The sequence below is a fragment of the Verticillium nonalfalfae genome, assembly GCF_003724135.2.
Source record: "Verticillium nonalfalfae strain VnAa140/NRRL 66861 chromosome Unknown scaffold_19, whole genome shotgun sequence".
NCBI lineage: Eukaryota > Fungi > Ascomycota > Sordariomycetes > Glomerellales > Plectosphaerellaceae > Verticillium > Verticillium nonalfalfae.
The window spans coordinates 191,816-219,149 of NW_021167244.1; the positions used below are offsets into that span (position 1 = coordinate 191,816).

General features: G+C 55.5%; 9 protein-coding genes across 9 annotated transcripts; 6 read left to right on the forward strand and 3 right to left on the reverse strand.

The window, feature by feature from the left end:
- Positions 1-480: 480 nt before the first annotated feature.
- Positions 481-1,119, reverse strand: D7B24_003253 (uncharacterized protein; the record flags this gene model as incomplete). The annotated part of the gene is made up of 2 exons (XM_028637446.1): positions 481-847; positions 911-1,119. The coding sequence occupies 2 exons, from the start codon at positions 1,117-1,119 to the stop codon at positions 481-483; spliced, it is 576 nt and encodes a 191-aa protein (XP_028497318.1).
- An 869-nt stretch (positions 1,120-1,988) lies between these two features.
- On the forward strand, positions 1,989-2,694 carry D7B24_003254 (uncharacterized protein; the record flags this gene model as incomplete). The annotated part of the gene is made up of 2 exons (XM_028637447.1): positions 1,989-2,543; positions 2,608-2,694. 2 exons carry the CDS (start codon positions 1,989-1,991, stop codon positions 2,692-2,694), a joined length of 642 nt encoding a protein of 213 aa, XP_028497319.1.
- Positions 2,695-3,858: 1,164 nt separating this feature from the next.
- On the reverse strand, positions 3,859-5,549 carry D7B24_003255 (uncharacterized protein; the record flags this gene model as incomplete). The annotated part of the gene is made up of 3 exons (XM_028637448.1): positions 3,859-4,724; positions 4,788-4,918; positions 4,999-5,549. The coding sequence occupies 3 exons, from the start codon at positions 5,547-5,549 to the stop codon at positions 3,859-3,861; spliced, it is 1,548 nt and encodes a 515-aa protein (XP_028497320.1).
- Positions 5,550-8,523: 2,974 nt separating this feature from the next.
- On the reverse strand, positions 8,524-11,406 carry D7B24_003256 (uncharacterized protein; the record flags this gene model as incomplete). Its single annotated transcript, XM_028637449.1, has 1 exon — positions 8,524-11,406. One exon carries the CDS (start codon positions 11,404-11,406, stop codon positions 8,524-8,526), a length of 2,883 nt encoding a protein of 960 aa, XP_028497321.1.
- A 3,721-nt stretch (positions 11,407-15,127) lies between these two features.
- On the forward strand, positions 15,128-16,684 carry D7B24_003257 (uncharacterized protein; the record flags this gene model as incomplete). Its single annotated transcript, XM_028637450.1, has 5 exons — positions 15,128-15,220; positions 15,271-15,314; positions 15,374-15,761; positions 15,811-15,975; positions 16,028-16,684. The coding sequence occupies 5 exons, from the start codon at positions 15,128-15,130 to the stop codon at positions 16,682-16,684; spliced, it is 1,347 nt and encodes a 448-aa protein (XP_028497322.1).
- Positions 16,685-17,621: 937 nt separating this feature from the next.
- D7B24_003258 (uncharacterized protein) lies at positions 17,622-18,710 on the forward strand (the record flags this gene model as incomplete). Its single annotated transcript, XM_028637451.1, has 2 exons — positions 17,622-17,791; positions 17,852-18,710. 2 exons carry the CDS (start codon positions 17,622-17,624, stop codon positions 18,708-18,710), a joined length of 1,029 nt encoding a protein of 342 aa, XP_028497323.1.
- Positions 18,711-20,904: 2,194 nt separating this feature from the next.
- D7B24_003259 (uncharacterized protein) lies at positions 20,905-21,645 on the forward strand (the record flags this gene model as incomplete). Its single annotated transcript, XM_028637452.1, has 3 exons — positions 20,905-21,036; positions 21,104-21,266; positions 21,569-21,645. 3 exons carry the CDS (start codon positions 20,905-20,907, stop codon positions 21,643-21,645), a joined length of 372 nt encoding a protein of 123 aa, XP_028497324.1.
- Positions 21,646-23,498: 1,853 nt separating this feature from the next.
- Positions 23,499-24,149, forward strand: D7B24_003260 (uncharacterized protein; the record flags this gene model as incomplete). Its single annotated transcript, XM_028637453.1, has 1 exon — positions 23,499-24,149. The coding sequence occupies one exon, from the start codon at positions 23,499-23,501 to the stop codon at positions 24,147-24,149; it is 651 nt and encodes a 216-aa protein (XP_028497325.1).
- A 1,954-nt stretch (positions 24,150-26,103) lies between these two features.
- D7B24_003261 (uncharacterized protein) lies at positions 26,104-26,766 on the forward strand (the record flags this gene model as incomplete). Its single annotated transcript, XM_028637454.1, has 1 exon — positions 26,104-26,766. The coding sequence occupies one exon, from the start codon at positions 26,104-26,106 to the stop codon at positions 26,764-26,766; it is 663 nt and encodes a 220-aa protein (XP_028497326.1).
- Positions 26,767-27,334: the final 568 nt, after the last annotated feature.

The following is a 27,334-nucleotide window of genomic DNA, read 5'->3' on the forward strand; positions in this document are numbered from 1 at the left end:
ATTTGACTCAATTCAACGTGCTTCTATTCTGGTTTGGTGGCTTTCCTCGCTGGCTTCCCCGCGGGATTCGGACGTGGCCGTCAAGCGCAGTACAGGAGTCTTTCCGATGGGTTCAAAGCTTCTCTTGACAACTTGAGATACAGGCCGGCAAACTCCCCGCTGTGATTCGAGTGTGGCTTTTGTTTGCCGGAGGCTTCGACCTGTGGGTAGACGAGGCTGTATCGAATTGGCTCCTGCCAGCATTGGCGGTGTCGAGTGAGTCTGCTGGAACCTCCACTTTTAAGGATGTTCTGTGCGCCATGAATGTCTTTCCATGGGTCGGTTATGTACATGATGGAGTGGGGAAGCTTTTGTGGGAGAAATATCAACGACGATGAGATTTGAATTGGATCATGGACTTCATATTATCGGAGGCAGTATTCATCACTTCATTAACTAAGAATCCCAGTGTTGCCTGCTGAGAATACTCTCGATACCTCGTCAGATAAGTCTGAATCCGGGGTACTTGATGGCATCGAAATCAGGCTCAACCTCGTAACCAAATCCCTCCAGCGCCCTGCGAGCCAGATTCATGGCAACGCAGACCGAGACGGTATTGTAAGCGGTCGCGGTAGGGGTAGGCAAAGTGGTGGTGACAGCCGTGATGCCAGCGCACGAACAGGCGCTGTAATAGGCCGAGGCGGAGGAGCAGTATGTCGCGTAGGTGGGGACTGCCGTGGGCGTGATCGTGGCGGCGCCGACATCCTGACGCTTCGCAACGTCAACGGTGGGAAGAGTCACGGCACGTTTGAAGCTTGTCGGATTCGGGATGTTGACGATGGTGACAGTCGTTGTGAGGGTAGTGGTACTGTTTGCAAGGGAGTTAGGCATGATAGTTTAAGATCACTTGTTCATCAATATCGGCACTGACGTAGTGGAAGGGCTGACTGTCACGACATTGAGCCTTGAGCAGTCGGCCTGACGGCTAGTTAGAGGAGGCCTCACGCCGGCTGTTCCTCCGACTCCGCGTTGACAGTTATTTCCGGGGTTGCATTGCTTGGTCGCGCGTCTCTCGACAAAGCCATTGCCGTACACGGCGGAGACGAAGATGGTAGGCAGAAAGAGGCTGGAGAACTTCATGATGGATAGATGAATTGGTGAGTTGGTCGCAAGTCGTCTGGTGATGTCGCAAGAATTAATGAGGTCGAACAGCCTTCTGGCTACGGGAGGAGCAAGATATACCCCAGAATCTAGACATGGCATTTACCCCCGCCGACATGTCAAGGCTAGGAGGATCGTGTTAATCCTAGACTGACGGTCGTTGACAGGGGTGTCCACATCACACACGTGGTGATCCACTGCTGGCACCGCTGGATCTCCCGATTAAGCAGGGCCTAGACCGAGCAGCTATCCCGATGTGCGGTGTAGCGTGTGCAGCCCCAGGGCTGCGCATCTTTAGGCGAGCGTTGGAGCTTTCAGCTGGCGTCGGTTCCCCTGACTATTGGGCCAAGACCCGCCGACCTTTCCACAAGAGGTGATGGCGCTGCATTGGGGCGATCAACTATCACCATGCTGCTTCCTTCGACTTCAGGTATCGATAGCAAGCCCGGGGTAGAGGGCCGGAACAGCACCAACGGATGGATCGGCTGACCCTCGAAATCAGTGGCTCGGGCTTGCCGGAATACGAGCACCTTCCATCACATTATGAATTCTAGGATGCTGTCTGACAATCGCTGCCGCACATCTGAGTTCAGCGAAATCCCGTCCTTGTCTCGTCGACTCAAAATTGACAACACCATCACGCTCTCACGATGCTGAGCCAGATTATAGAGCCACCAGCTGCTATCTTTGCGCTCATTTTCGTGTTCGTGAAGTTGGCCTTTTACTTGCATCATGCGTTTCGAAAAGATGATGGCTGCAGCCTCAAAAGCTTCCCTCACGCCTCGACTGCTATCAGTCCCCCAAAGCTCAGGTCGCAAATACTCTACATCGGCCACATCATTGGTTATATGCGCCAAGGAAACGATTATTTCAGCAACCTTTGCCGGCGGTTCTCGAGCAAATGGCCCGTCTTTACCATCAACATGGCTGGCATCCAGCTGGTCTTGGTGCAGCCTGAACTGCGCCGACACCTGCCCAAGACCAAACACCTGCAGCTCAATCATCTCGTCGCGACCATTTTTCGTCGCAGCCTTAGCTTCGGCGAGCATTCGTGTTCTCTGCTTAAGGAAGAGTTTGATCTGAGCCACGGGTTTGGCGCCAACATATCTCGCATCTTCCGTGAAGAGTTCATCCCGAACTTGAACCTCCGGAAATACATCGAAAGACTAGATGCTCATTTCGAGACGAGCATCGATACTCTGCATGAGGAGGGAAGTGGTACCCTGCGTGTCGAGGAATGGGTCTTCTCAACCTTGGTGGGCGCTCTGGGCAAGGCTCTATGGGACGATCACGCCAGCGAAGGTCCCTTTGCGGATTCGGCCTTCCTGGCAGACATGCGTATCATGCTGCTCAACATTCGGCAGCTGAACAGCCCATTCAGCTTTCTTTTCAATTCAAGGGCAGTCAGTGCGCGAAAGTCCGTTCGAAAAGCGCTGCAGGATGCTGCATCTCAGACGTCATATCCAGAAGACAGCTTTCTTGGACGATTGCGAACTGCTTGTGCTGCGCACGGCGCCCGAGAGGAGGACTGGACCGACTATCAGCTGCTTCTGATTGCAGGTGCCGGTCCTAACGTGACTGCTGCGTCGACGTGGATGATACACCATTTGCTCGCCTGTCCAGATTGGCTGGCTCTGGTTCGAGAGGAGGTGGACTCCTTTGTTGGAACCGAGAAGGGCCATATTGACCTGGCAGACGTACCCAGCAAGTGTCCTCGATTGTTGGCAACTTGGCACGAGGTTTTGCGCTATCATGGTGGCATGGCCATTGGCCGCTATGTTCAAGAGGATACGACACTTGCAGAGGGTTGGAGACTGCAGAAAGGAAGCTACCTGATGGCACCGCTGAGGCCCCATCACGTTGACCCGCATGTGTGGGGACCTACAGCGATGAATTTCGACCCATCAAGGTTCATGAAGGCTGATGGTAGCGTGGACGAGAGCCAAAGGAAGAAAATGAGGATATTTGGGCTTTTTGGGAGCCTGTGTCCCGGAAGATTCTTGGCTGTCAACATGGCTATGGCATTCATCATTCGATTCATCTCTTCTGTAGAGCTTTACACTTTGGATGGCTGTCAACACTCTGTTCCTACCGAGAGTGTTGAGAGCGTGGCTGGGCTGCCAACGCCAGCATGGGACATAGAAGTGGGTTGGACGAAGCGCGAAGGGAGTGCGAGGGCAGTGAGACTTTATTTTAAGAAATAACGATAAATCGATTTAATGAAGATGAGCATAATGACAAAGGCATTCAACTTTGATTGAGTATTCACTTCGCCTACGTCCGTACCTTACTGATGGTGAGACTGCTGAGGGGAAAGCAGGTTACTGGATGGGAGCTTTCGCATGGTTAGGGTTATCATCCGAAATGGATTGTCATTGTCTCCGGGCGTTAAGCAGGTAACTCCGTTGGCGAAGCAGGTTGCTCTTGTCGAGTTCACATACTGGAGCAATTTGACGCTGAACAAGGCGTAAAGCGAGCCAGAAATATCTAACCACAACGCCGTGGATTTACAAGGGGTGGATTGCAAAATTTACCCCAGTGGATCAACGAACGGTATCACAATCTCTATAATAACACAAGACGAATGTTTATGATTTTGATTTATTCTTTCGGTTTCAAGACCTGCACGCGCACCGCTCGAACCCTGGGTGTATCAACAGCACTACCCTGGGTACAATGCAACTTGAACCTCTGCTTGTAAGCATCTGCCATAGTTATCTACCGCGCCGTCTCAACCCGCGACTCCTCCTTCGACTCAACGCCAGCCTCCTCGTCCTTCTCGATGTCAGCGACCTTCTGCTCGAGGTGGTCGTCCGTCTGCACGCCAGCAACAGCATTCTCAAACGAGCGACCCCTCTTCTCAGGACCCAGCATGGTCGTGCAGACGATGCCCATGGCAATGATGGCGGTAGCGATACCCATGGTCGGGCCAAACGCCTCGACCTTTGCGGGGCCGTTCTTGCCCTGGATGGTGATGAGCGTGTTCTCGGCAATGGCGTTGACAATCTGGGCCGAGGGCGACGAGATGGCGTTGCCGAGCTGGTAGCAGATGCCGGGGAACGACGAGCGGAAGGCGGGCGGCGACAGCTCGTTGAGATGGATGGGGATGACGCCCCAGGCGCCCTGGACGAAGAACTGCATGAAGAAGCCGCTGGCGCTGAGGCTACGCTCGCCGTGGGGCAGGATCCAGGCGGGGATGAGGCAGGCCGAGATGAGGGCCGAGGCAATGATGGCGCGGCGGCGACCAAAGAACTGCGACAGGTAGCCGATGATGGTGCCGCCCACGCAGGCGCCCGTCTTCATAAGGATCGAGGCGCGCGAGGCGGCAGCGTTGTCGAGCTGCTTCTGCGTGAGCATGAAGGTCGTGTACGAGTCTTGCGACGTGTGCGAGTAGTAGTTGAACCACGTCATGAGGATGATGCAGTAGATGCACATGCGCCACTCGGCGCGGATCATGGCCCGCGTGGCCCGCCAGAAGTCGCCGGCCGACGTGTGCGACTTGGCACCGCGGGCCTTGGCTTCGAGGAATTGTTGAGACTCGGGGAAGGCGACGCGGACGAGACCGACGGCGATGGAGAAGCCGGCTGGACAGGGGTTTCCTTAGCAGGTGCTTTAATGGGAGAGGGAGATATGAATGATAGGCTTACCAGCGATCCAGAAGACCGTCTTCCAGGTGTCTGTCTCACCACCGACGCCCAGGTTGGCACAGGCGGCGAGCACGTAGCCAAAGGAGTAACCCTGCTGTAGAATGCCGGACATGAGACCGCGAGCGTTCGTTCTGGGCCGTGTGTTAGTGTCTCACTCTCATCTTACTTCAAATCCTCAAGCAAGGGATCGGCAGTCAGGATCATAACGTACGGGCAGTGCTCCAGCGCCATGGCAATGGCGTTTCCGTAGACACCTCCCATGAAGAGGCCGAACAGAGACCTGACAGCGAGGAACTGCTGGAAGGTGGTGCTGTAAATGGTGGCAATCTGCAGCAGGCCGAGGATGATCATGTTGGCGACCATGGGCCACTTGCGGCCCCAAGCATCACCTGCCAGACCAAAGGCGGCAGCGCCGACTGATCGGAGAAGCAGGGTCAGAGTGATGGCTGTGGTGATATCCGTCTTGGAGCGGTCATAGTAGTCGGCCAGTTTCTTGGTCTGGATGGAGAGGGCGTGGAAATCAAACGCGTCAGCTGTCCACGCGAGGAAGCCAACGATGAAGAAGAGCCAGTCACGAGCAGACAGCTGGGCGAGGAGGGAGATAGGGTTCTGAATGGGGTCGGGGTCGTGCCACTCTGTGTGTGTTTCGCCCTCGGGGGTCGTGACGACGACGCGTTGGCGCCAGACTGTGAGATCGCGAAGGGACTGCTTGGCCGTGGCAAAAGTGCCCTTGGCGAGGGGGTCCGCCTGGGTGACGGCCATCTTGCGGATGGTTGAAGGAGCTTCTGGCCGTGTCTGTGGGTGACCGAATACCACTGAGACGAGAACAATGATGAGAAGGGTGTTGACTGAAAGGGTGTGCCGATGGAAGGTAAATTGACGGCTGATTAATAGGTCAAAAGCAGAACGAGATTCTTCTGGTAGACGACATCGAACATCTTTATACTTCGGCACTCACTCAGACAATATGACCAGGAAGAGATTTCCACCTCGCATACAACAAGATCAGACACCTTATCTGCCCCGCGTCTTACACGCCCCGGCGTGCCATGACCCATGGGGTACCCGGCCTTGACCGAGCGACGGGTCAGTGAGCCCGTGGTGTAACGCCGCGCTGCAGCCAGGACTGGGTGCTTGCATGCACGCGGGACCAGGTACAGAGCAGAGAGAAAATTGGCAGCCAACCGGGCCAACAACACTGATGATCCGCGACCCCGTGTCAGGTGGTAGCCTTGCGGAGTAAGACAACGGGCGATCCACACGAGGTGAGGAGGAGCTGGGGGCACTGAGATTCGTGATGGGGGAAATGATGGAGGCAAGGGGTTTCCGTGTGGGGAATGGTGTGAGGGAAAAGTGTTCACGTCGCATCGACGGAATGAGTTGTATCGGGTGCTGCTGGTGGGGGGGGGGGGGGGGGGGGTTAGGAGTTGTTGTTGATCTAGGTGGTGGTGGTAGCGCTGATGGTGGTGATGCCATGCGAGACACGGACTATGCAGGGTTGACGTCGTGTGGCGTATTCCATTTCCTCTTCAAACCATCCTTGCTGATCTGAAATGTGACAGACCAGAGAGGAAGAAGCAAGACGTTCACGTCGAGGTTTGAAGAAGTGGTTGAAGAAACACCAAGGGACAGATAGCACTGCGAACAGACCAAGATCGACACTTTGCCAAACAAACGAACCCTAAAAAAAGGCCAGACCTCCCAAAGTCGCCATCACCGCTGGTTCGAACACAACGCAACCTCGTAAAACATCGCAGCAACTCCTGAAGGAGCCCCCCACCAACTGTCCGACCCCCCATTTCGATAAGACAGAACGGCCCCTTGTTCAGAGTCGTGACTCTCTATTTTTCTCTCTCGCTTCACCCCCCTCCCTCCCTCCGTCCTTCTTCTCCGCATCTCTGTTTTCCCCAAATGATCGAAAAATAACAGGAGCCTCCCCCGCTTGGATCCTCCCGTTCGACACAACCGCTGACCGAAAAAGCCCGATGACTCGTCGACTGTGCCGTCTTCCGCGGTCCTGCAGGGGATCGTCACGTCGCCAATACGCTGACACGGATAGACCGGCATCCCAGCCCACGGATCACAAATGCCCCGTAGGCCACCTCAAGCGAACGCCTCCAGGTTTTTCTCCCTCTTTCCCCAGAGGACAACAAGCTTACCGATAAGCTTCTTCTGGGGGAGGCTGTGCGTTCTTAATTCTCGACCTCCTGAAGCTAGCAATTCGTGACAATCATTCTCTGTATACGTCACTGTACTCTGAAATGCCTCTTGGGAAGGCCAGTAGTTTATCTGCCCAAAGCAGGACCTGACGTGCATCGCAAGTGTGTCTCCCCTCGTCTGACGTTTTCCCTTTTTCGAACAGGAGGCTCAAAAGTCAAGCAATCGCCCAGACTCTTGGCACAGCGGGAAGGGCGTTTGCGTGCGCACGCGCACACCTACCCACCCCCCTTCTCACAAGAGCCGAAAGTTACTGATCCCTGCATCGTCGTGGGGACACCGCGCACTTCTGTCCGGGTGGGCTTTGGTTGGAGCCCCGAGAGGGAAGAGTAAGAAAAATAATTCCAACCCCTGCCTTGTCCTTCGCTTCCGCGACCCAGCTATCAATGGGATTCCAGACCATGGACACAACACCCGTGGGCATCTGCGGGCACGCAACAGAACGCCACGGCTGAACTCCTGCGGGGCCGGCAATCCGAACAAGTGCGCTGCCCGCTGGCTTCTTCACGGCGTGATTTGACAGCATTGTTCGAGAAGCCATCTCGCATGCGCTTCGAAAATGAGCCGGGGGACAAGGTGGGGGGACAGAGGAGAGCTGCGTGGGATGGAGGCTGAAGCGGAGCTTTCCAGCATGGCGTTGGCGACATTCGCTCGGTCAGGCCATTCCACCTACCGGTTCTTTGTCGCGCGGGCTATTCACCGCTCTCGAGATGGCCGAGGGGGGGGGGGGAGGGCGTCGTGTAACACCTGGTACCACGTTGTGACCAGTCAAGCTTTTTCTGGGGACGTCAGTGACGAGAGAAGCACGAAGTTGGCACACATGAAGAGGAAGTCAACCTGCGTTGCTGCAGCAGGTGTGAAGGGTGAAGGTATTGATCTGACTCGGGGACTCTCCACATCCAGATGCTTTCTCCTCTTCCCTCTGGTGAGACGGAGGGTGATGCCAAGGAGAGAGCAGGCGCTCTGGTGGTAAGATCATTCGTCTGAAAATTCAATTTATCAGCGTGAGCTCAACGGCCGCGTCAAGCACACAAGCGAGACCAGTGCGGACGACCGTGCGGTCCCGCGCCTCGACCCTGGAACTATTCTCGTCCGCGGCGCTCCGTGCAATCATGGCATGTTTTGTTCATCAGGCACCAGAGCATGTTTGTCGAATAGCCGAAAGAAAATATCTCGTGTTCGTTGCCTATTCCAAGTACATACCAGACGCTTCGCTACCCCTCTAAATCAACCCCCATAACTCCGGTGAATGCCGTGCCCGGAAGGTTCCGTATCTCTCCCTGAATGCTGATGCCGTTGCCAATGATGATACTGATGCTCATGCTGATGCCATGCCACACCATGTCGTGCTAGACGACGATAACCCTCCTTCTAAGTCTATAGTCATGTCGGTTTATTCCGTTCCGACCCGAGCGTGGCGTCGAAGCCCAATCTTTCTTCCCACGGCGTGCAAGACTTTGCAAGGACTTGCCATCTTCTCTTTTCCCTATCCATACGCTCACTCACTCACAAAGTCCCCTCAAAAACTCAATAACCCACTTCGTCCTCCTCCTCTCTTCCCCAGAGGATACACAATAAGCGCACTGAGGAACAACCCAACAGTAATGCCAATGGCAACCTGAATGACGGCAAACAGCACGTTGAAGGCAGACGTGTTGAGCTCCTGCCCGCCCGTTCCGCCCGTGCTCGTGCCGTTGGTGCCGCTGGTAATCTGATCCGCTGACGTGACGCCAGCCAGGAGCGAGCCGCCTGCCGCGAGACCGCTAGGCACCTGAACAAAGATGGCCGGGAGCATGGCTGCCGCCGCGAGGCCGTAACCGACCGTCCTCTGCTTACGAGGCGGCTCTTGGTCAGCCTTTTCTCTCTCGATTGAGTTGGGCGAGCTCGGTCGAGACTCGACGTCCAGAGGCGTGTGGCCGTGCATCTGGTACGACTCGGCCGGCCGCTCGTTGTGTCGGCGACTGGAGCTCCGGAAGCGCGGAGCCACTCGCATCTGAAACCAGTCGACGAGCTCGAACCACGCCGTGTTGACGTGCCGGCCGAGACGAGAGTACAGGTTGGCGAGGATGCCGACCGTCAAGGCGCCCAGCATGTTGGAGATTTGCGTGTTGCCCTGGAAGTAGTCGCTCGAGTAGCTGTTGACGACGAAACCAGCCAGCGAAATACCCAGCATGACGGGCGTCTGCTTCCACTTGGCCTGGTTGACGACGCATAGGCAGAGCGTGAAGGCCGGTACGAAAAGCAGATGCCACTTCCTGTCGAGGGGGTTGTGGCAGAAAGTGTCCGAGACGGCGTGTTCACGGTCCACCAAGCCGTAAATGGCCGTGCCAATAGTGATACCGTAACCGAGGAAAAGCGTGTAGATCATAGCATACACCATGCGAACACTGCCAGCGACAAGATTGTGACTCTGCAGCTCGAGACTGCTGCAAAGAACCATGTAACCGGGGAGAATGAGGGCGATACTGCTTTGTGCCAGTGCCGAGAAACAGAATAGTTGGCCACCCCTGATAGAACCAAAGGCTCTGGCAAGGAATGACGTGATGATGGCCGCCGTGATTTCAAACACATTGGCGTACAACTCGTTGTTGGGCGCCACAATCAACTGCAGCCAGCCCAGTATGCACCCCAAGAGAAAAGCAATGGGCATATCGATGAAGCGACCCTGGAACGCAAAGGGCGCAACACAGGCGCTGGCAAGGCCATACACGGGGACGCGAACCCAGTTGTTGAACTTGAGGTTGCGAGACATGATATTGTCCAACTTGACCGTAGCCTCGTCGACACCCATGCGGTCGTGCACGACCTCCTTGTACAGCTCGTGCACATCTCTCAGCTTGCCGAGATCGACACCCTGAGAGGTGCGGACGATTTTGACTTCCGTCGTGTGCGTGCTGCTGTCGTCGAAGCTGATGATCATGCAGCCAGGGATGTAGAGGAACTGGCCTTCAATCTCCATAACGCGGGCCGACATGGTCATGTACTCCTCCAGCCGATGGGTAGGGGCACCGTACATCATGAGGGCGCGGCAGAGCTTCACGAGATACTTGTGACGCGACAAGATCTGAGCAATGTGCTTCGTGATGCGCACCTTTTCGTCGCGCTTCTTTTTCTCCTTAGACTTGTGGTTCTTGGGCGATGCTGTTCCCCACGTGCCCGACTTTCGCTTTTTCCGGTCGGGGATTGGATCCGTCTTGATCTTTTCGGCCACCGAGCCGGACATGGCATTCGATCCTGGCGCCATGAACATGGAGGACGACTTCATGAGTTCATTCAGGGCAAGAGACGACTTCGACCCTTGGTGTCGGTGGTACCCAAAGAAGCCGCTGCTCGGGCGAGATCGTTCCCTGGGAGACCCGTGTGCCGAGCTCGGCCTCGACGGCGGTTGAGAGACTGGCGGTGAGGGGTTGGGCGTGGCAGTCATGGGCGTAGTACGACCGCTGTTGTCGCCGCTGTCCTTGCCGCCGTCGTTGTAAAGCTTCAACAAGGATCCGAGGATACCGCCGTGGTACTTCTCAGGGCGGGGAACGTATTCTTGGGCGTAGTTCTTCTCCTCGGTGGGCGTCGCTGGGCGCGATGCGGCGCCCTCCTCAGGACGGAACCTGAACATCTCGTCTGGGTCACGCCGCCTGCCTCGCTGGGTATGGGTTCGCACGAGGTTCTCGGCCGTCAGATGGGAGTTCTTCCTCGGCCTCGATCGCACAACGCCAGCGTCGGCAAATCTGGACATGTCGAGACCAGTCGCGACACTGTCGGCCTCCTCGTCTTCTTCGGCAAGTGACTCAACAGTCCTGTCGAGAGATCCTCGTCGCGAAGAAGGAAGGGAGTAGCTTCGCTCGACGCTGACGGCAAGACGGTCGGCGCGCTGACGGGCCTCGGCGCCGGACCGTTGTTGTCTCTCCGAGGCTCTCTGCTCCGCCCAGTCGGCCTTCTGCCGCTCGTCCGGTACATCATAGCTCGTGTTACGCTTGATGGCGGGGCGAGGACGAGCTGGGCCGGTGATGGCAATGGCAGGGGCGGCAGGTTCGTTGTTCTCGGACTCGGTGATGAGGATCTGGGTCAAAGCCCTATGCAGCTCGGCTGGCTCGGGGCCGTCTCCCGTGTGATCGTCCTCCGGTCTGGGTGTCGCAAAAGGATCGGGCGTTGGGCTCGAAGGAGAGAGACAGCCGTCATCGATGAGAACGCTGGATCGGTGGTCCTCGTTTCCACCTGTGAATCCCACTCTCTTCTTCTCCTTCTTGTTTGGGGTATCCGAGTTGCTCCTCGAGTACTCGGGGCGGGGTGGTTCAGGGATGACTGACCCATCGTGGGTCTGAGTGGATGCAGTCGCCGGCGCGGGGGAGCGAGAGGGGTCTCGAGACTCTGGGCTCGACGAGTCGCTTCTGTACGCGCGGTCGGCCATGGCGATGGTCAGCTCGCCTGGCTATCGATGGGGTCTTCGTGCCGGCGTTGGTAAGAAATTGAGAGAGAGAGAGAGATATTGATCAGCTCGTCGAGAGGCTGGCTTTTCGAAGCCGGTTCAGACGAATGATGCTCGGAGTAAGGGCGGATACTTGTGGAGCGCTCTGGGCGAAATGTCCTGGATAAATGGTACTGAGCTGCAACGGTGGTGTGTCAAGGGACTGCAAAGCAGCGCACTGGGGTGTCGAAGACCATGTCGAGGAGCAAGAGAGTCGAATTGTTGTTCCGGATGAAGGAGGGATGGAGGGGGCATTTGATGGAAAGCGAAAGGCCAGGAAAGGACCTTCATCCAAGACAACGACGACCAATGCCATGACTTCTCCGGGCGTGGCAGGCATGGCAGGCATGTCCGCTCTTTGCCCGCAAGGCATGCTTGATCATGGTGGTGCTTATCATAGCGGGGCCACACTAAAGCAAAGCTTCCCGAAGTCCGTCACAGTTGGGATGGATGCGCAACGCAAAGCGGGAACCGAAGGCGAAGCAGGAAAAAAAAAGCCAGAAAACTGGAGTCGTTACAATGGGTAGCGCAGGCTGGCGCCCCCCACTAACGCGGCACGGTTCCACGGCCGTCGAGCCTAACGCACTGGCCGTACCAGGGCACCAATGCCCTGGTGCTGCAGGTACCTGCTCCTGCTAACGACAGCCTCGTCACGCAATCCGTTTTCGTTTCCCGTTCCGTCGTTCCGTTGTTTTCAGGACAGACGAGATCCTCAAGACCCCTCCAAGACGACATCCACTTCTTGGTGATGTGACCCATCCGCTGGCATGGAGTGTCTGGACCGAGATCGAGTATCTCTTCCCTGCTGGCTGCTGGAGACCTGAGAGCTCCATTTCCAAGCATCAAGCCAAAACCACCCCCCTCATCGACCCCTTCGAACCCTTCGACCCATACGACCCCAGGGCTCCTTTACGATGGTCTCTATCGAAATAATGGAGACCTTGACGAAGCTAGCGATTCGCCGACCATCCCATCGAGGTTCCAGAGGTCTGTTCTAGACCACTCGACACGAACGCGAGACGCCTGCTATCTCTGCATTTCATCACCGCTTGGTCGCCCCTGCGGCCCCCCCAACCATCGAGAGACCCTCTTCAGGTTCGCTCAATCGAGTCATCCGAAGCCACCGAGTAACAGCATAGACCTGGCATCGACCTGCCTGGTCGACATGTCTGTCTTGCCTGACTCTGTGCCTGTTCGTCGAGCCCAATCATCTCGCCTGCGCCCAACATGTGTCGACTCAAGGGCCATGTCTTCGATTCCTCATCTCGAACAATCTGACGCCTGCCAGGTCCCGAGCACGCGGTTGGGCGTGCGCCACGGCGTGTATGTCGTGAAACCTCAACGAACCACGGTGTGTGTCAGGGGTCAAGCAAACACAAAAAAAAACATGCTGATCCCCCACGTCATCTGCCAGGGGTATTCACATGCCAGCACCTGTGAAGCGTGGGATGATTTGTCGTCGCTGCAGTGTCTTCGTCCTGCCAGCAGACAGGCAGCGGCTCTTCCGGACCTTGATTTCTGAAAACGGTATCCCGGTCAGGGCGGGCCGCCAAGGACACCCAGAGCCAAGGGACTTGACTGACCCTCTTTCGTGTTCAGCGCCTTCGCCTCCCCCTTGGGTCATTTCGGTGGTTCGAGGCTCCCTTATCGATGTTTGTTTGTGCACAAGAATAGCATTTCCGTCGTTCCATCTGGGCCATTCGGAAGACAAATGTGCTTGGTACGGTCGCATGCACTAGTCAACCAATGCGACAAGACGCGGCCTTCGCATCGCTTCTCCTCACCATCATCCTGCCCCTTCGTTGCCGAAGGGAAGGGGATGATGCGTGCCTGTCCGAAGTGCTGCCGTTGCTTTGATGGCGAAACACCTGCAAAAGCCAGGCTGGCTTATCGACCCCCCTTTCGATCGCCAGCAGGGTGTCCTGATCTGATGTGCATTTGCCACGCAATCACCCGGCGTATTGTTGTCCATGCATGGACTCTGCCGAAACCTTCCTCGCGTCGGCAAACACGAGGAGCTCGATTCACTATCACACATCCCAACAATTCAAGGGTGGTGCGTCTGCGGCCAGCGGGCATCGAGAGTGAGCCGAAAATGGTCTTCTCAGCCTTATCATTTGCCAGACGAGGATGGTGTTGGTGGTATGGGACACGACCCTGCATGCTGCAGGTTTAGCAGGGCTAGCTCCGTCACGGACATTCTCTCGCTGCCATTCTGCGCGCTTCCATTTGCCGCCAAGGGAAACGTTGTCGCCAAACAACCAAACTCACATTCCACCATCAGACAACTTTGCAAGGGAAAACTGAGTATGCCTCCTGGCATCTGACAAGAATGTCCTCCGAGAGATAGTAACGAACCTCCCCTAGCAACACCGTGAGGCTCAAATGACAACACAGCCCCAACCGCTTTGAGTAGTGGTCCGGATGGCGCCAGCCGGGCCAAACACATGCTTCTTCCTCGTCGATCGCTGCCGATCATGGCGTCAGACTCGCACGCTGCGCACCCCTCTGCGAATGTCCTCATTTGGACGCTCACTGAGCCCGCGTCAACCGCTGGGCTCTCTCTTTGTCTGTTAGCTGGCGACACCATGCAACAACGGACTTGCGTCTTAAAAGGTCACCGTTTCGCTTTCCTGCCCCACGCATTCGCTCCCTCAGGGCTCTTCCACCAACATCCTCTGCGTCATTGCGGCAGTTTGTGACAGTCGCGCCAACGTGGTGCGTGAACCTCATTGGCCCGGTGGAATGTCCGGGAAGCCCCCAAATAGCCTCAGGTCCTACGTCATTTCGTTCATGGTTCTTCACATGTCTACTATCTCGGGACGATTGACCGAGATCCTCGATGTGTCGGTGCTTCCTACGTGGCGTCTTTGAAGAAAGCCGCTCCAAACCCAGGTCATTCGTTCCATCTCTGCTTATGCAACCTTGCCAAACGCCGATTGCCGAGGGTCTTCTACCTCAGTACTTGACCAGTTTGCTTCTTGCTCCAACATGCTAGGGCATTGTCAGAAAAGACGCTACCCAACAATGTCTCCAACGCAATTGCGAATCGACATGGTGCAGGTTCTGGCTTCGCCACGACAACTCAATTTTGAGAAACCCGTAGTTGAGTTGTGTTTGTGGTGATGACCTCGACCGCGACAGTCTGTACCCTTTTTACACACACCTCTCGGCCCGTCTCGGACCGAGCAACACACCCATGGGCGTTCTCGAAAAGATCGTCGTCGTGCATCGGCAGTCGGTCCAAGTAACGGCCTAACCCGCGCAACAGCCGAGAAGCTTGGAACCGTGATTTTAACCACAATTGAAGCTGCCTTCCCCGTGGGGCCCCGCGCCGTTGGAGAGAATACGACCGTAGGTGAGGGGTCAACAACCAAGTCGAGTCACGATCGACGGCGCCCCTCCATCATGTTGGGTTCCTGGCCAGTGCCGGCTTCCCCGGGCGCCTCAACACGTTCCGGTGATGACCTCACGTGGAGTTGTCGTCCCCTCAGCCGACTGACTTGCTCATTGGAGCGCGTCGAGTCCTGAGCTCGAAATTGCGTCTGAATCTGGTCTGAAGTGAAGTGTTCCGGGCAATTTATAAACAGCAATTCAGCCAGCTCGCATTTCTTTGAGGATCTTCTTCACTCAAGCACTACCGCTCAGCTGTCCTTGATACACTATGAAGTCCCTCGCTACATACGCCATCGCGGCCCTTGCTGTGGGAGTTGTCGAGGCTGCTCTCGACATCATCCCTGGAGCTACCTGGACTGCCGTACGTGTCTATCGAGTATGACAACCAAGCAGCTTGCTGAAACCATGTAGACAAATACCGGAGAGCATGTCCAGGCGCACGGACATGGATTGATGTCAGTTGTTCTCCGTGCCGGATCCTCCCAAGTTGATGGCGGAACTAACCAAGTGGCAGTGAGGTCGAAGGGACATACTACATGATTGGCGAGGACAAGACAGACGGGACCTACTTCCAAAACGTCAACTGCTACTCGTCTAAGGATCTGGTCGAGTGGTCGTACGAAGGCGCTCTGCTCTCTCGGACCACGGAGGCCGGCGACCTCGGACCCCAGCGCATCGTCGAGCGGCCTAAGGTCATCTTCAACGATGCTACCAATAAGTACGTGCTGTACTTGCACATTGACAGCCCCGACTACAAGGATGCGCGTGTTGGAGTCGCGACTGGCGACACCGTCTGCGGAAAGTACGAGTACATCGACAGCTTCCGACCTCTTGGCTTCCAGAGCCGTGACATGGGGCTGTTCAAGGATGATGATGGAAAGGGATACCTGCTCACTGAGGACGTAAGTCGCTCCCTTACCTGCGTTTTTGCAACGTCTCACATCAAGACAGCGTGAGTTCGGCACTCGCATCATTGCCCTGACAGAAGACTACCTCAACGTGACTGAAGTTACATTTGAGTGGGCCTATTTTGCGGAATCGCCTGCTGTGCTCAAGAAGAACGGACACTATTTCATCTTTGGTTCCCATCTGACCGGCTGGAACCCGAATGACAATGTGAGTCTCGGCATCTTCATCCGCCCATACGACTGCGCTGACAATCCTCAAGGTGTACAGCTTTGCAACTTCACTTTCTGGTCCCTGGTCGGAATGGACCGAGTTTGCCCCTGTGGGATCCAAGACGTACCGCAGCCAGGTGAGCTACATCCAGCCTCTTGGCAACGGCGATGCCATTTACATCGGAGACCGTTGGGTTTCATCAAACCTCGCCGCGAGCACCTATATCTGGCTTCCTCTCAAAATTTCCGGCACTGATGTCAAGCTCGACTGGTACGACAGCTGGTCGCCCGACGTCTCCACCGGGACCTGGTCGGTTCGCGCTGGCGAGACAGACCTCGAAGGCGAGGATGCAGAACTGGCCAACGGCGCGAGGGTCGTTTCCTGCTCCGAATGCACCGGTGGTGAGGCCGCGGGGTATATCGGCGGCGACACGGGCGGCAAAGTCACGTTCCAGAACGTGCAGAGCGCCTCTGCCGGCGAGAAGACACTTACGATCAAGTACAAGAACGGCGACGTAGCGCCCCGGCATGCTGAGGTTTCGATCAATGGAGTTTCTCAGGCCATTGCTTTCATCTCGACGAGGCACCACTCGACCGAGACGGGCAGCAGCGCCGTCAACGTCGAACTCAAGGAGGGCGCCAACGTTGTTGTTGTTTCTGCTGGCGAGTGGGGACCCGATGTCGACCAGCTGATTGTGCCGAATTGAGGTGATGGGATGTTTTAGGGGTTGGGTCGGCATCGTAGCACCAACCAGTGCGCGCGCGTGCACATTTTGTCGTAGGCGATGCTATTGAGTCCTGCGTCGAGCTAGGACTGGCTGTCCTCTCAGCTACTCCACAGACCAAAGGAGAAGAAACGAATGAACAAGGATGATGATTTCGCAGCGTCGCAACGGTGTGGACATTCCGACACGTGAAGCGCCTATTTTGACAGATTAGGCGCAGTGAAGAACCCAGCCATGTCTCACAAGCCCCTCATGTCAACGCTGTCAGGAACCAGGCCTAGATGCGCCGCCCCAGTAGCTGATCGAAAGGTGCGCTAAGCCCTGGGAAGACGGCCACCTTGAGGACACTGGGCTCTGTAGCGTGGCTATTCGCGGAGTCGGGACGCCAGGGGCCGACCGCTCTTAGCCCTTCCTGTCCCGACCGCCAGTCCAGGCCGATCCATATTGGGGTTGTCTCTCCAGGGGTTCCTCAGGGTCTGGGGTGCTGTTCCAGGGGTCCACGTTGCGAGGCAGCCTTTCTCCCCGCGGTTGGGTGGTGACAGGGGGGAAAGCAAAACGAGGGCTGAGATGCTATTGAATGCCAAGTGCACGGGAATGGCATCGCGGGCAAGTGGACGCTGCTAGAGCCCAGCTGACGACAAGCGAGAGGCCGACGATTCCGATGCGTCAGGGCAGATTTCGCTGGTGTATCGTGAGATTTACGAGAAGCGAATGTTTTTTTCCCATGGTACAAGCGAATTCGGGGTTTCCGTAAGGAGCGGCTAAAGGGCTGGATGCTGTCACAGAAACGAGGTCAAATGGAGTATAAGATGCTCATGTGTCATGGCCCTCTGGCATGAACAGAAACATCTCCATCAACATAGACTTCTCCGCTGGCATCAAATTCCATTTCTCACTCTCAAGCACATCTTTTTCAAACATGAAGTCCTTCATTGCTGCTTTCGGCCTCGTCGGCTTGGCCGTTGCTGGTCCTTGCAACAACAACTGCGGTCGTCAAGTCATCGGCACGGCGAGGAAGTCGCCCTCTCTTGAGGACCGCCAGGCTTTGTGCAGGGCTTTCCTGACGTCCACCACGACGGTTACCCCAGCGTGAGACTTCCCTGCCCAATACTAGACACCGTTTCGTTGACTAACAACCCCTATTATTAGGACGGCCACTGTCACGGCTGCTGTTGTCTACAACCGTAACGTCCATGGCGCTCGCGCCGAGCCTCCTACTTTAACCGGCGAGAAGCCCGCCTACGCCAGCAGCTGCCCCGACCTCACTTCCTACTGGAATGCTTGCCAGTGCTTTGATGGTTTCGTTCCGACTACCGTCACTGTGACCGCCGCAACCCCGACCGAAACTGTGGCCGGTCCGATCTGCACCCAGGGTCTCGAGTACGCCGTTTACACCCCAGAGTACGACGACCCTCTCATCGAGAGACTGCGCGTTGAAGAGGAGACCATCTACACACCGGTGATCGCCAACCTCATCCAGGGTGTCGTCCCCGACTTCACCGGCGTCTCGCCTAAGATCGGCCCCGTCTACGGCGACTGGCAGCTGCCCCTCGTGGCGCCAGCCTACGGCCCCGACGTCGTGGGCGGTCCCGAGACCCAGCTCTCCCACACCATCATCGATCACCGCGGCTACATCAACCCCGCCGCGACGGGCGACTACACCATCGTGATCCCATACATCGACAATTCCGTCTTTGTCTGGGTCGGCGCCAACGCCATCTCGGGCTTCACCTACGACACCGCTGTCCTCACGCGCCAGGAGGAAGAGCGCGTCTACCGCGCCTACAAGCTCACCGTCACCAACACGTCGGCGCCCGTCCCCTTCCGCCTGCTGTGGATCAACTATGGCGGACCCGGCAGCCTCCAATCGTACATCTATGACCCTGCCGGCAACGAGATCGCGGGCCCCAACGCCGAGAAGAACTCACAGGTCATCTCCAGCTGTTCCGGCGCTGGTGCCGTCATGGGCGCCTGGCCTGCTTGGGAGAGCGAGCAGGTTGCTGCCTGAGGGGTATTGGGATGACTTGCATTGATGACTGAAACGCGCTGGCTTGTTAGCTTTATTAATTGCTAGTAAAATGATATGACTGGACAATGTCAACATTCGTACCGAAGACACCGAATTGTGCCCTTGGTGCTCAATGAAATGGATATGCAGTTGAGAGGTGAATCTGGCTACGTGTTCTAATAGTAAAGAGGGACAGCGGCTTTCAGCGCTGAACAAGAAGATATCAGGCCACAATATGCACGACAAAGATCGAATCAGGGGCACCAGAGCCTTGCCTCACCGAAGGAATGATGGCCCCAGGGATCAGTGAGAGATACATGGGATGACCCAAGGGGCTTGAACGGTGGTGTTGCTCATGTTTGTGCCAGGTCATGCAAACCCATCTATTGATGCCGTCCTGATCTCAAGTGGATCGCGTACTCCTTACTCTGTCCGTTCGCCTTACGCTTGGTTTCCGTGCTGACTTCAGCTTGGGCTCATATTCCGCAAGCTTGTCTGGTGGTTCCAAAATAAAGTCACGAACTACGGGCTTTGGAACCCCTTCGGAGATTCACTCCCCAGGTCACGGGGCAAGGCAACGACTGGTATGAGTCCAGGAGACTGTGCCCCAAAGCTTTCACCAAGTCCAGATTGGAATAGTTGACGTCACAAAGCTTTGTTAGACTCATATCTTAGTCAGGGAACTACATTCAAAGCCTTCGATTACGAACGATGTTGTAACTAGTTCATTCACTAGCTGGTATACTGATGTCATATTGATACATAACCAGCAATGGCTTATGGAGGCTGAAGATGGTATATTCGGGGGCAGTATCTCTCGAGTGTCAATCGAGAGACGGCCTATATCAGCCGTCAGCTCGAACTTACCTATTTAACCTTACGCGGGACGGTGATGGGGGCCGCAGGAGGCGCAAGTTGATCGCATAAGCGGCAGAACGGCTGACGCCTCCTGAACCAGATTAGGTAGTCAACCACGACGTGGGCAGCCACAAACGGAAACAGAAAGGCCGCGACGCAAGACGTAACGCAAGATATCCGAGACGCCACCTTCACCGTCTTTCAGTAGTAGATGAACCGCGATCTCGCTTCTTGTCATTCTTGAGAGCTTCCAAGAACAAATGAGGGTTTTATGTTGACAAAGTAGCATAGCATGGTGGAGGCATCCAGATCGCCGGACTCTGGCTAGGCCTCGGAAGTCTCACTGCGGCCCGTCTGATGCCGGTAGCCCTTGGTTCAAGAATAGCGGTCCAAGATGCTTTACCTACCCGCGCGGATATGGAATGCGCTAGATATCAGCTTGGCGCCCCGCACGATCAATGAGGCGTTACTCCGAACCTCTTTAGTTTCTAACGGGTTGAAACTGTCGTTCCCAGCTGGCCGTTTGTATGCCCTGACCAAACGTGGCGCACCCTCAGTTTTTGTTGAGCATCCAGGTGGTCTTGGCAAACCTTGACATCGACGATCACGTTGCCGGTGGGATACGCCGAGCTTTTGAGTTCAGCGACCAAGCGCCACGATCAAGTACACTGTGAAGGTCATTTACCATCAAACAACGGAAATATGAGACAAAAGCTCTGGGTACCGCGAGCGCACATTATAAAGTCTACAGACCCTACAATTAGACGTAAAGAAGGATTTCCATGCCAATAAAGACACCGTAAGACAAATTAGCAGACGAACTTGCCTATGAGGTTGATTACACTTTCGATAATCAGACGAATGAAGGTTTAATATTCATAGTGTGGTGTTCCTGTGAGAGTCCTACCTCTGGTAGCTGACCGCAGTTATGATCGGACATGGACTGGCTACGGCCCAAAGACATAGTTCAGGGCTGATGATAAGTTTCATCATAAGATCTGATCGAGAGCTTAAAATTTCGGTCCCGTTAGCTTGATACCCAGGCTCGAGACTTGCTGCAGGAGTATTGTCGGAGAAGCTGTTCAGATCTGGCCAAGCTGAATGACTGTATAGGAAGAACATCTGTAGGTGAAATATGACTGTTGATGAGCATTTAATAAGTTCTTGTACGGGCTGCTGAAGGTTGTTGGCGATAGCCATCATCTGTAAAAACGCATGGTCTCTGCCTCTATTTTGAATTCACCACTTGATGTTTGGAATCATATCAATCTCCACATACCATACTGCATCACTATTATCTCATCAAAGCCCTAGTCTTCAATCTTTCAATAACAATATGGCTCCCCTGGGCAAGATCGCAATTCTCGGCATTGCTGCCCTTTTCATCGCCAGCTCTGCTGTGCCCCTTGCCGGAACCACCGCCGATGACGAGGTCATGGATCTTTATGAGCAGTCTGCCGAGGTCTTGGTAAGGAACTAATCAACGTTTCGCAAATTTGGTTACTCTTGGCTCTGACATAGCTAATCTTGCACAGAATGACAACGGCCGGCCTGCACCTGTATTGAAGCCTCGCAGTGCGAGCCCTGGTCGCGGCCGCGAGCAGAGCCGTGACGGAAGCCCCGGCCGTGACCAAATCTGGGGCCGTGATAGAAGTCGCGAGAAGAGCCTCGACGGTGGCCATGGTGGCGGCAATGGCGGTAGTCGAGGAGGTGGCATGGGTGGCCGAGGGGGACACAGCGGTGGTGGCGGACGAGGAGGTGGTAGTAATGGTGGCAATCATAACGGCGGAGGTGGTGGTCACGACAGTCATGCTGGAGGTGGTGGAGATCGAGGCGGGCACGGAGGCAGTGGCCGTGGTGGAGGAAGTAATGGAGGTAGAAGTCGCCAGCCCGGCGGCAACAGAGGAAACGTCAAAAAAAAACCGGCCATGGCAGGGGCCGTGACCGCGACTGGGGCATGAATTGGGGCCACCATGACAACGGCCGTGACCGAAGCCGAGACTACAGCCGCAAGCGGCACCAGAGTAACGGTGGTCACAAGGACAACAATGAAAGTCACAGCCGGGACCACAACTAGAGCAAGGATCGAGGTCAAAGCGAAGGCCGCAGGCGCGGACACAAGAACTACCATCAATGACAGTAGCAGTGCAAATCTGGAGCTAATGAGTTCGGACTGGGAAAGAAGTGTTTGTGGTAAGTTCAGTGTTCAATGTCAGATGTAATTAAAATAACTGCCGTCACGACTCAGGTTCTCGATGCTCAGGGGAGTGTGCTAATTGGTGGGTTGATGATTCTACATGAAAGATGATCGAGAAGGGACCTGAATAGCTTTGAACTGAGTGAAAATACACCGTACCTGTCACTTCTGACATTGGCAATATCGATACTCTTGACGGTGTCTAAGACTAGACTTGCAGCACTACCCTCCAAGTCTGGTTGGAATCCAGTGGATCCTTGAGGACAGCGACAGTGTATTCGTATCACAAACTGGTAGATCGCTTGCAGGTGTGTAACTGCGCCACTTCCTGTGGACGATCATCGCGGAATTGTACTCCTTCGGTGAGACCTAGCCGGTCAGGGGACCCAAGTATGCCAACTTGTGGTGAAATATAAAGCCCTGCGCACTTCTCTCAGACCCGGCAGCACAGCGTTTCTGCTCTTCAGAACACCCTTTCTCAAGAGTCTACGAGAGCCGAGCGGCTCGCGTGCCTCCCACCTGTACCGTTGCTATGATGCATAAACGGGTAACCTTCACATTTGGCTTTTTACTGGCATTGGCGGCTCAAGCTATGTTCTTCACAGGCCCATCCGTAGAGCGAAAGCTCAATCTCTCTTCCACCATCCAGATTGAGTGGTCAACAGGCCCGCTTTCACCACTACCTGCACGTTACCAGCTTTTGGATCTCGGCTTTCTCGCGCTAGATTCTTCAAAATATAGTCTTCTCCACCAACCCCTCGTCTACAATCTCACCTATGGCTTTGGCAATCATTCGTGGAGCTGGGATCCGTCCCAGGAAAACACCAGTTTTCTCAGTGTGATCGAGAATGAAAGTCGGCGCACTGGCGACGATGCCTGGAGGGACTACCGACTTCAGGCCATCATTAAAAAGGAGGGTTCATCCGACAGCTTGGAAATATGGAGCCAAGCATATGAGATCGAGAGGTACCCATTTGAAGAAGCTGGTGCGAGCACTACGTTGCCAACAAAGGCACTGCTTCTGGCTGTCTCATTAGGTGTCATGCTCAGCCTGCTCTTGTCATGAGACGAGGACATTGCGAAGGATTAAGACAATCTAAACCACATCCTTAACGACAAGGAAACGAGAAAGAATTGAAGAAGGAAATCAAACACATATGCATTTATCCGATCCTTGTCTCACAAACTGCGCCGAGCAACAATGACATCATGTCATCCGTGACGCGGCCAAGTCACGGAAGACACGGCTCGTCAGAGGTAGCAGGTAACGTATCACGACAATTTTCGTCGTTGTATCGTCACTGTCTCTATCGGCCGCACAAGAACAGTTTGCTATCATCTCAATGGATCATCTTCGAACTCCCCATAGTAACAACAACAACCCCGAGGATGATCCCCCACCACCATACGAGGAAGTTGCACCACCCAACTCGCCTCGACCAGGTCTCGCAACACAGGGCCTGCCGCGACCTCATTCATCGCATAATCCGGATCTACTAAACCCGAGCCCCAGCCAAAGCTCAGGCCCACAGCTTCCCTCGCGTCGACCCCGGAGCTCCAGCCATCTCTCCCCGTATCCAGGTCAAGCTGCTCAGGCTCAAAGGCCGGCGAGAACACCCCAACCAAATCGTCCCTCCTCATCATACCCTGGCAACACCAATGTCGGACCGCCACCCATACCCCGCCAGTTCCCCCCAGCCTTCAATGTCTATCTCCAAGGGTTCAGCCGTACCATGATTCTCGCGGAAAACCAGACCCAGCCCATCTACGCCCTGCGCGCCTACTCAGGCGTCGCCGGCGACGCCTCTCTCATCCTCCACTCTGGCCCAACAGAACGCCACCCCCCTCTCGCAACCCTCGACTTCGCCCCCTTCTCCCTCGGGATCGTCGTAACTCTGCCACCGTCACCCGTTTCCGTCGTTCCCTCGGCTCTGTCTCTCGACCCCATTACCGGCTTCGCCCACGGTGGCTACTCCTTCACCATCGACGTCGGCACCTCAGTGTCCCGCCCCCCGGGCTCATCGGGACGCTGGCCCCTCGAAGAGTTCCAGTGGCGTCGTAGCCGGGGCGACGCCGTCGCGAGCCTTGGTGGCAGGGGCTACGGCTGGAAGCTCGTCAGGATGGCTGGCGGACCTCCTCCCGGCGCTGACCAGCAGTGGAGGCGCGCTGGCTTCGCGGCGGGGGCCCACCGTGGGAGCGACGGCGCCGAGGTAGTTGCCGTGTGGAGCGAGATGGGATACAGCATGAGCAAGGCGCTGCGGTTTGCCTTTTTGGGGACGGGGTTGACGGGGCTTCTTGGGGAGAGGTGGGCCATCATGGCTGTCATGACGGCCATGGGGCTGTTTGAGCGGGAGAGGCGGTCGAGGCAGAGGCGGCGGTTCTGAGGGTTGGTAATGCTCTGGAGTTGGTGTTGGATCATGCTCTTCAGGCGGACAAGGGATGTGTAATGCTTTCTTGTTCCTTTTCTTGGAAAGATTTTGGTCATATACTCGTATGATCATATACTAGTACAATGGCTGCTTTTCGAAAATTGTATTCCTTGATTGCCACGAACAGTCCAGTCAGTTTTTCCGGGTTCCATCGAGTCTTCTTTTCCAGTCACAGCAATGTCGTGATCCTGCCCCGGAGTCCATGTTCGGGCCTCGATCACAGCTGGCCAGCCTTACCGCGCCTCCTAACGCAATATTGAGTGAACCTTAATGCCTCTCATGGCTTCAGTCCTGTGGCTGAGCTAAATGTTCTTCCCATCCCTTCACCTTGCCTTGCAGCCGATAAAACCGACCTAATACTTGTGTTCATAGGGTCGTCATCTGGCAATGTGTTCAGACACGGATGTTGCCGTAGTTTGTTGAAGTATTTCCATGTGGGACAGGATGGCGATGGACAAAAGTCCCCGATGTACTTTGCTGACATGGTCCTGATTGGCATCATCTGCTATCGGGCGTCCAACCCAGCCGCGTCGCTAACTTTACAGGCAAACCTTTTTTCAGTCGCGCCGTCATTGACACTGAGGTTACTTTGTGTAAGCAGATGGCTTGCAGGCACGGCTTACTGGATAGCAGGGGCTGCGCTAGGTGACACTTTGCGCCGCCCAGTCGGGTCGGCAGAAAGCTGGATCATTTACCAGTTCATCTTGAGAGACGTACCATGGTCACTTTCTCTATGGTATTCCTCAGTCGGTGGGCCTTCTTATATGCACATCGTTGTCGGATTCTTGAGTTCCCGGATCCAAGTAATGAACTCTTGAAACGTTATGTACAACGGCAGGCTTTTTGCGCATCATGCATAGTATTGGCAATTCAGGCTTGAACATATGGCTGCCGGGCCTTGAAAAAGCTACATAGCGGCTGACAGGCAACCAACGAGAATATTCTACAAGCAGGCCCCATAAGATTGATGGACCCAAGTGATGACCCTGCTTCTTCAAAGCGTGACCCAGCTCTGGGAAGCCTAGCCAAACAGCTTGTACTAGGTCCAACATACTAGGCGATTGAAAACCTCCTACTGGGCCCTGCGTCCGTACAAGGAAATTAGGAGATTCTGGATCGCAAGCAACGCCTCTCATCTGTGCGGCACACCTCTCGAGCTCCGCCCAGCCTCAACGAGAACGTGGATTAATGTACAGAAGCTACTGATTAGCGCGTGGCATGTCGATCTCGGAGCAACTCAGATAGACGCCAACCACCTACCAGGTAGCAGTCACAAGGTCGTCTTCATCTTTATTTTCGCCGTGGCTGAGCTGGAGACTGGGAGTAGAAGGACCGAATCAAACCATGAGTTTCTTTCGACCATCGTGAACACTACATGTCCTTAGTTCGGCACTTGAGCAGATATGTCCTGGTGCTATCAGCTGTGGGTTGCTGAAGGAGTACCAAGCACCATGTTATTCGACAGCACGAGATTTTCTCAGCCAGCAACCACGCAGACCTCCCGGCTCATGATCTCGCCAGCTCAAATTTCGTAGACCGGCGCTAGATAAGCGTCCTCGAACAAGAGATAACAAAGGTGGCCGCGGGCAGGTAAACAGAGTTGAGTCCAGTGCTCTAGTCCGACGGTGTAGCGTCAAGATCTGAGGTCTCGCGAAGGCATCCCATGGCTCCAGTGAAGCATGGCAGAATGAAGCCGTCCTTGTACCAGAGAGGAATGACACCAAAGTGACTACCAGCCATCATTATTGCTCAAGCTGTTCTTCAGCATCGCATCCAAGTATAAGAGGTCGTCCTCCAAGCCCATTCACTCGACTCCAGCTCCATCACTTCACTCCATCTTCTCTCCTCCTCACACACTCGCTCAGCACCATTACCCTCGTCACCTCCCTTAGTCTCAGCCTCCATCACCATGAAGTTCTCCGCCGCCCTCCTTCTCACGGCCGTGACGGCCACGCTGGCCGCGCCAGCCCCGGCCGACACGCAAATCGCCCCCGTCGAGGCCCGCGAGGCCGCGCCCGGTGGCGACTGGCACCACCACCGCGACCACTGCAGGAAGGAGTGCCACCACGACGCGCACCACGACCGGTGCCGCAAGCGCTGCGACGACTACGACTACAGCTACAAGAAGAAGGTGACCGTCACCTACACGTACACCTACTGCCAGGTGCACGACTGCGGGCACGACTGGTACGGCCGCTACGGCTACGACTACTACAAGGCCTACGGCTACAAGTGGGGCTACAAGTGGGACAGCTACAAGTGGAAGCGCGACGAGGTCCCCGCCGCCGAGGCCGAGGTCCTCGCCAAGCGCGAGGCCGAGGCCGCCCCCGCGCCGGCCGCGGCCGTCGTCGCCGAGTCGGAGGCCGGCGAGGTCCACGCCCGCGACGGCTGCACCGGCGGCGGCCACGGCTGCGCACGCCCCAAGAAGGTGCACCACCACTACTACGACAACCACCGCCAGGGCCACCACGGTCACGACGGCCACAGGCACCACGACAAGTGCCGCCCCGAGTGCGACGACCGCAAGTACAAGTATCACCACTACGACTACTGCAACTCCTGCGGGTGGTGAGCGCGAAACGTTCATGTCCGTTCGGGAGAGACGATCCGTTCTTGAAAGACGAATCTATTTTTGAGAGATGACATGATTTGCTGTGCCAGCGACAGCAATGTCGGAAGGTGGCTCGTAATGTATGCGGGGTGGGTGATGAGAGGTAGTCTAAAAGCGAAGGGGGGATCACTCGGTAATGAGGGCGCATGGGGTGTGAAGGTTTACTAGATTGGGAACGTTCCTGTTTTCTTTGAGACAGTCCTTACCTTGAATATACTTCGTCGACGAGCAGATTCGCGGGCTTTGGTGAAGGGGGAGTGAGTGACCTCGTACTCATTTGAGGTCGCCTATTCGATATTTCGATTCAGGTGAAAAAAATTGAACGCGAGAGACTTAATGGGCCTGAAGCCTTCCCGATTGCTCGACCTGCTCATTAGTTGAGCCTGTGATAAGCTCTTCGACATTACAGGTACGTCCGTCACATCCGCACACGAAGAGTTCCAAAAAGGACACGCTTGAGGATGCGCATGAATACAGCACCTACAAGCCGCCAATCCCCCTCAAGATGGACGTTTCCCTTCATCCCCAC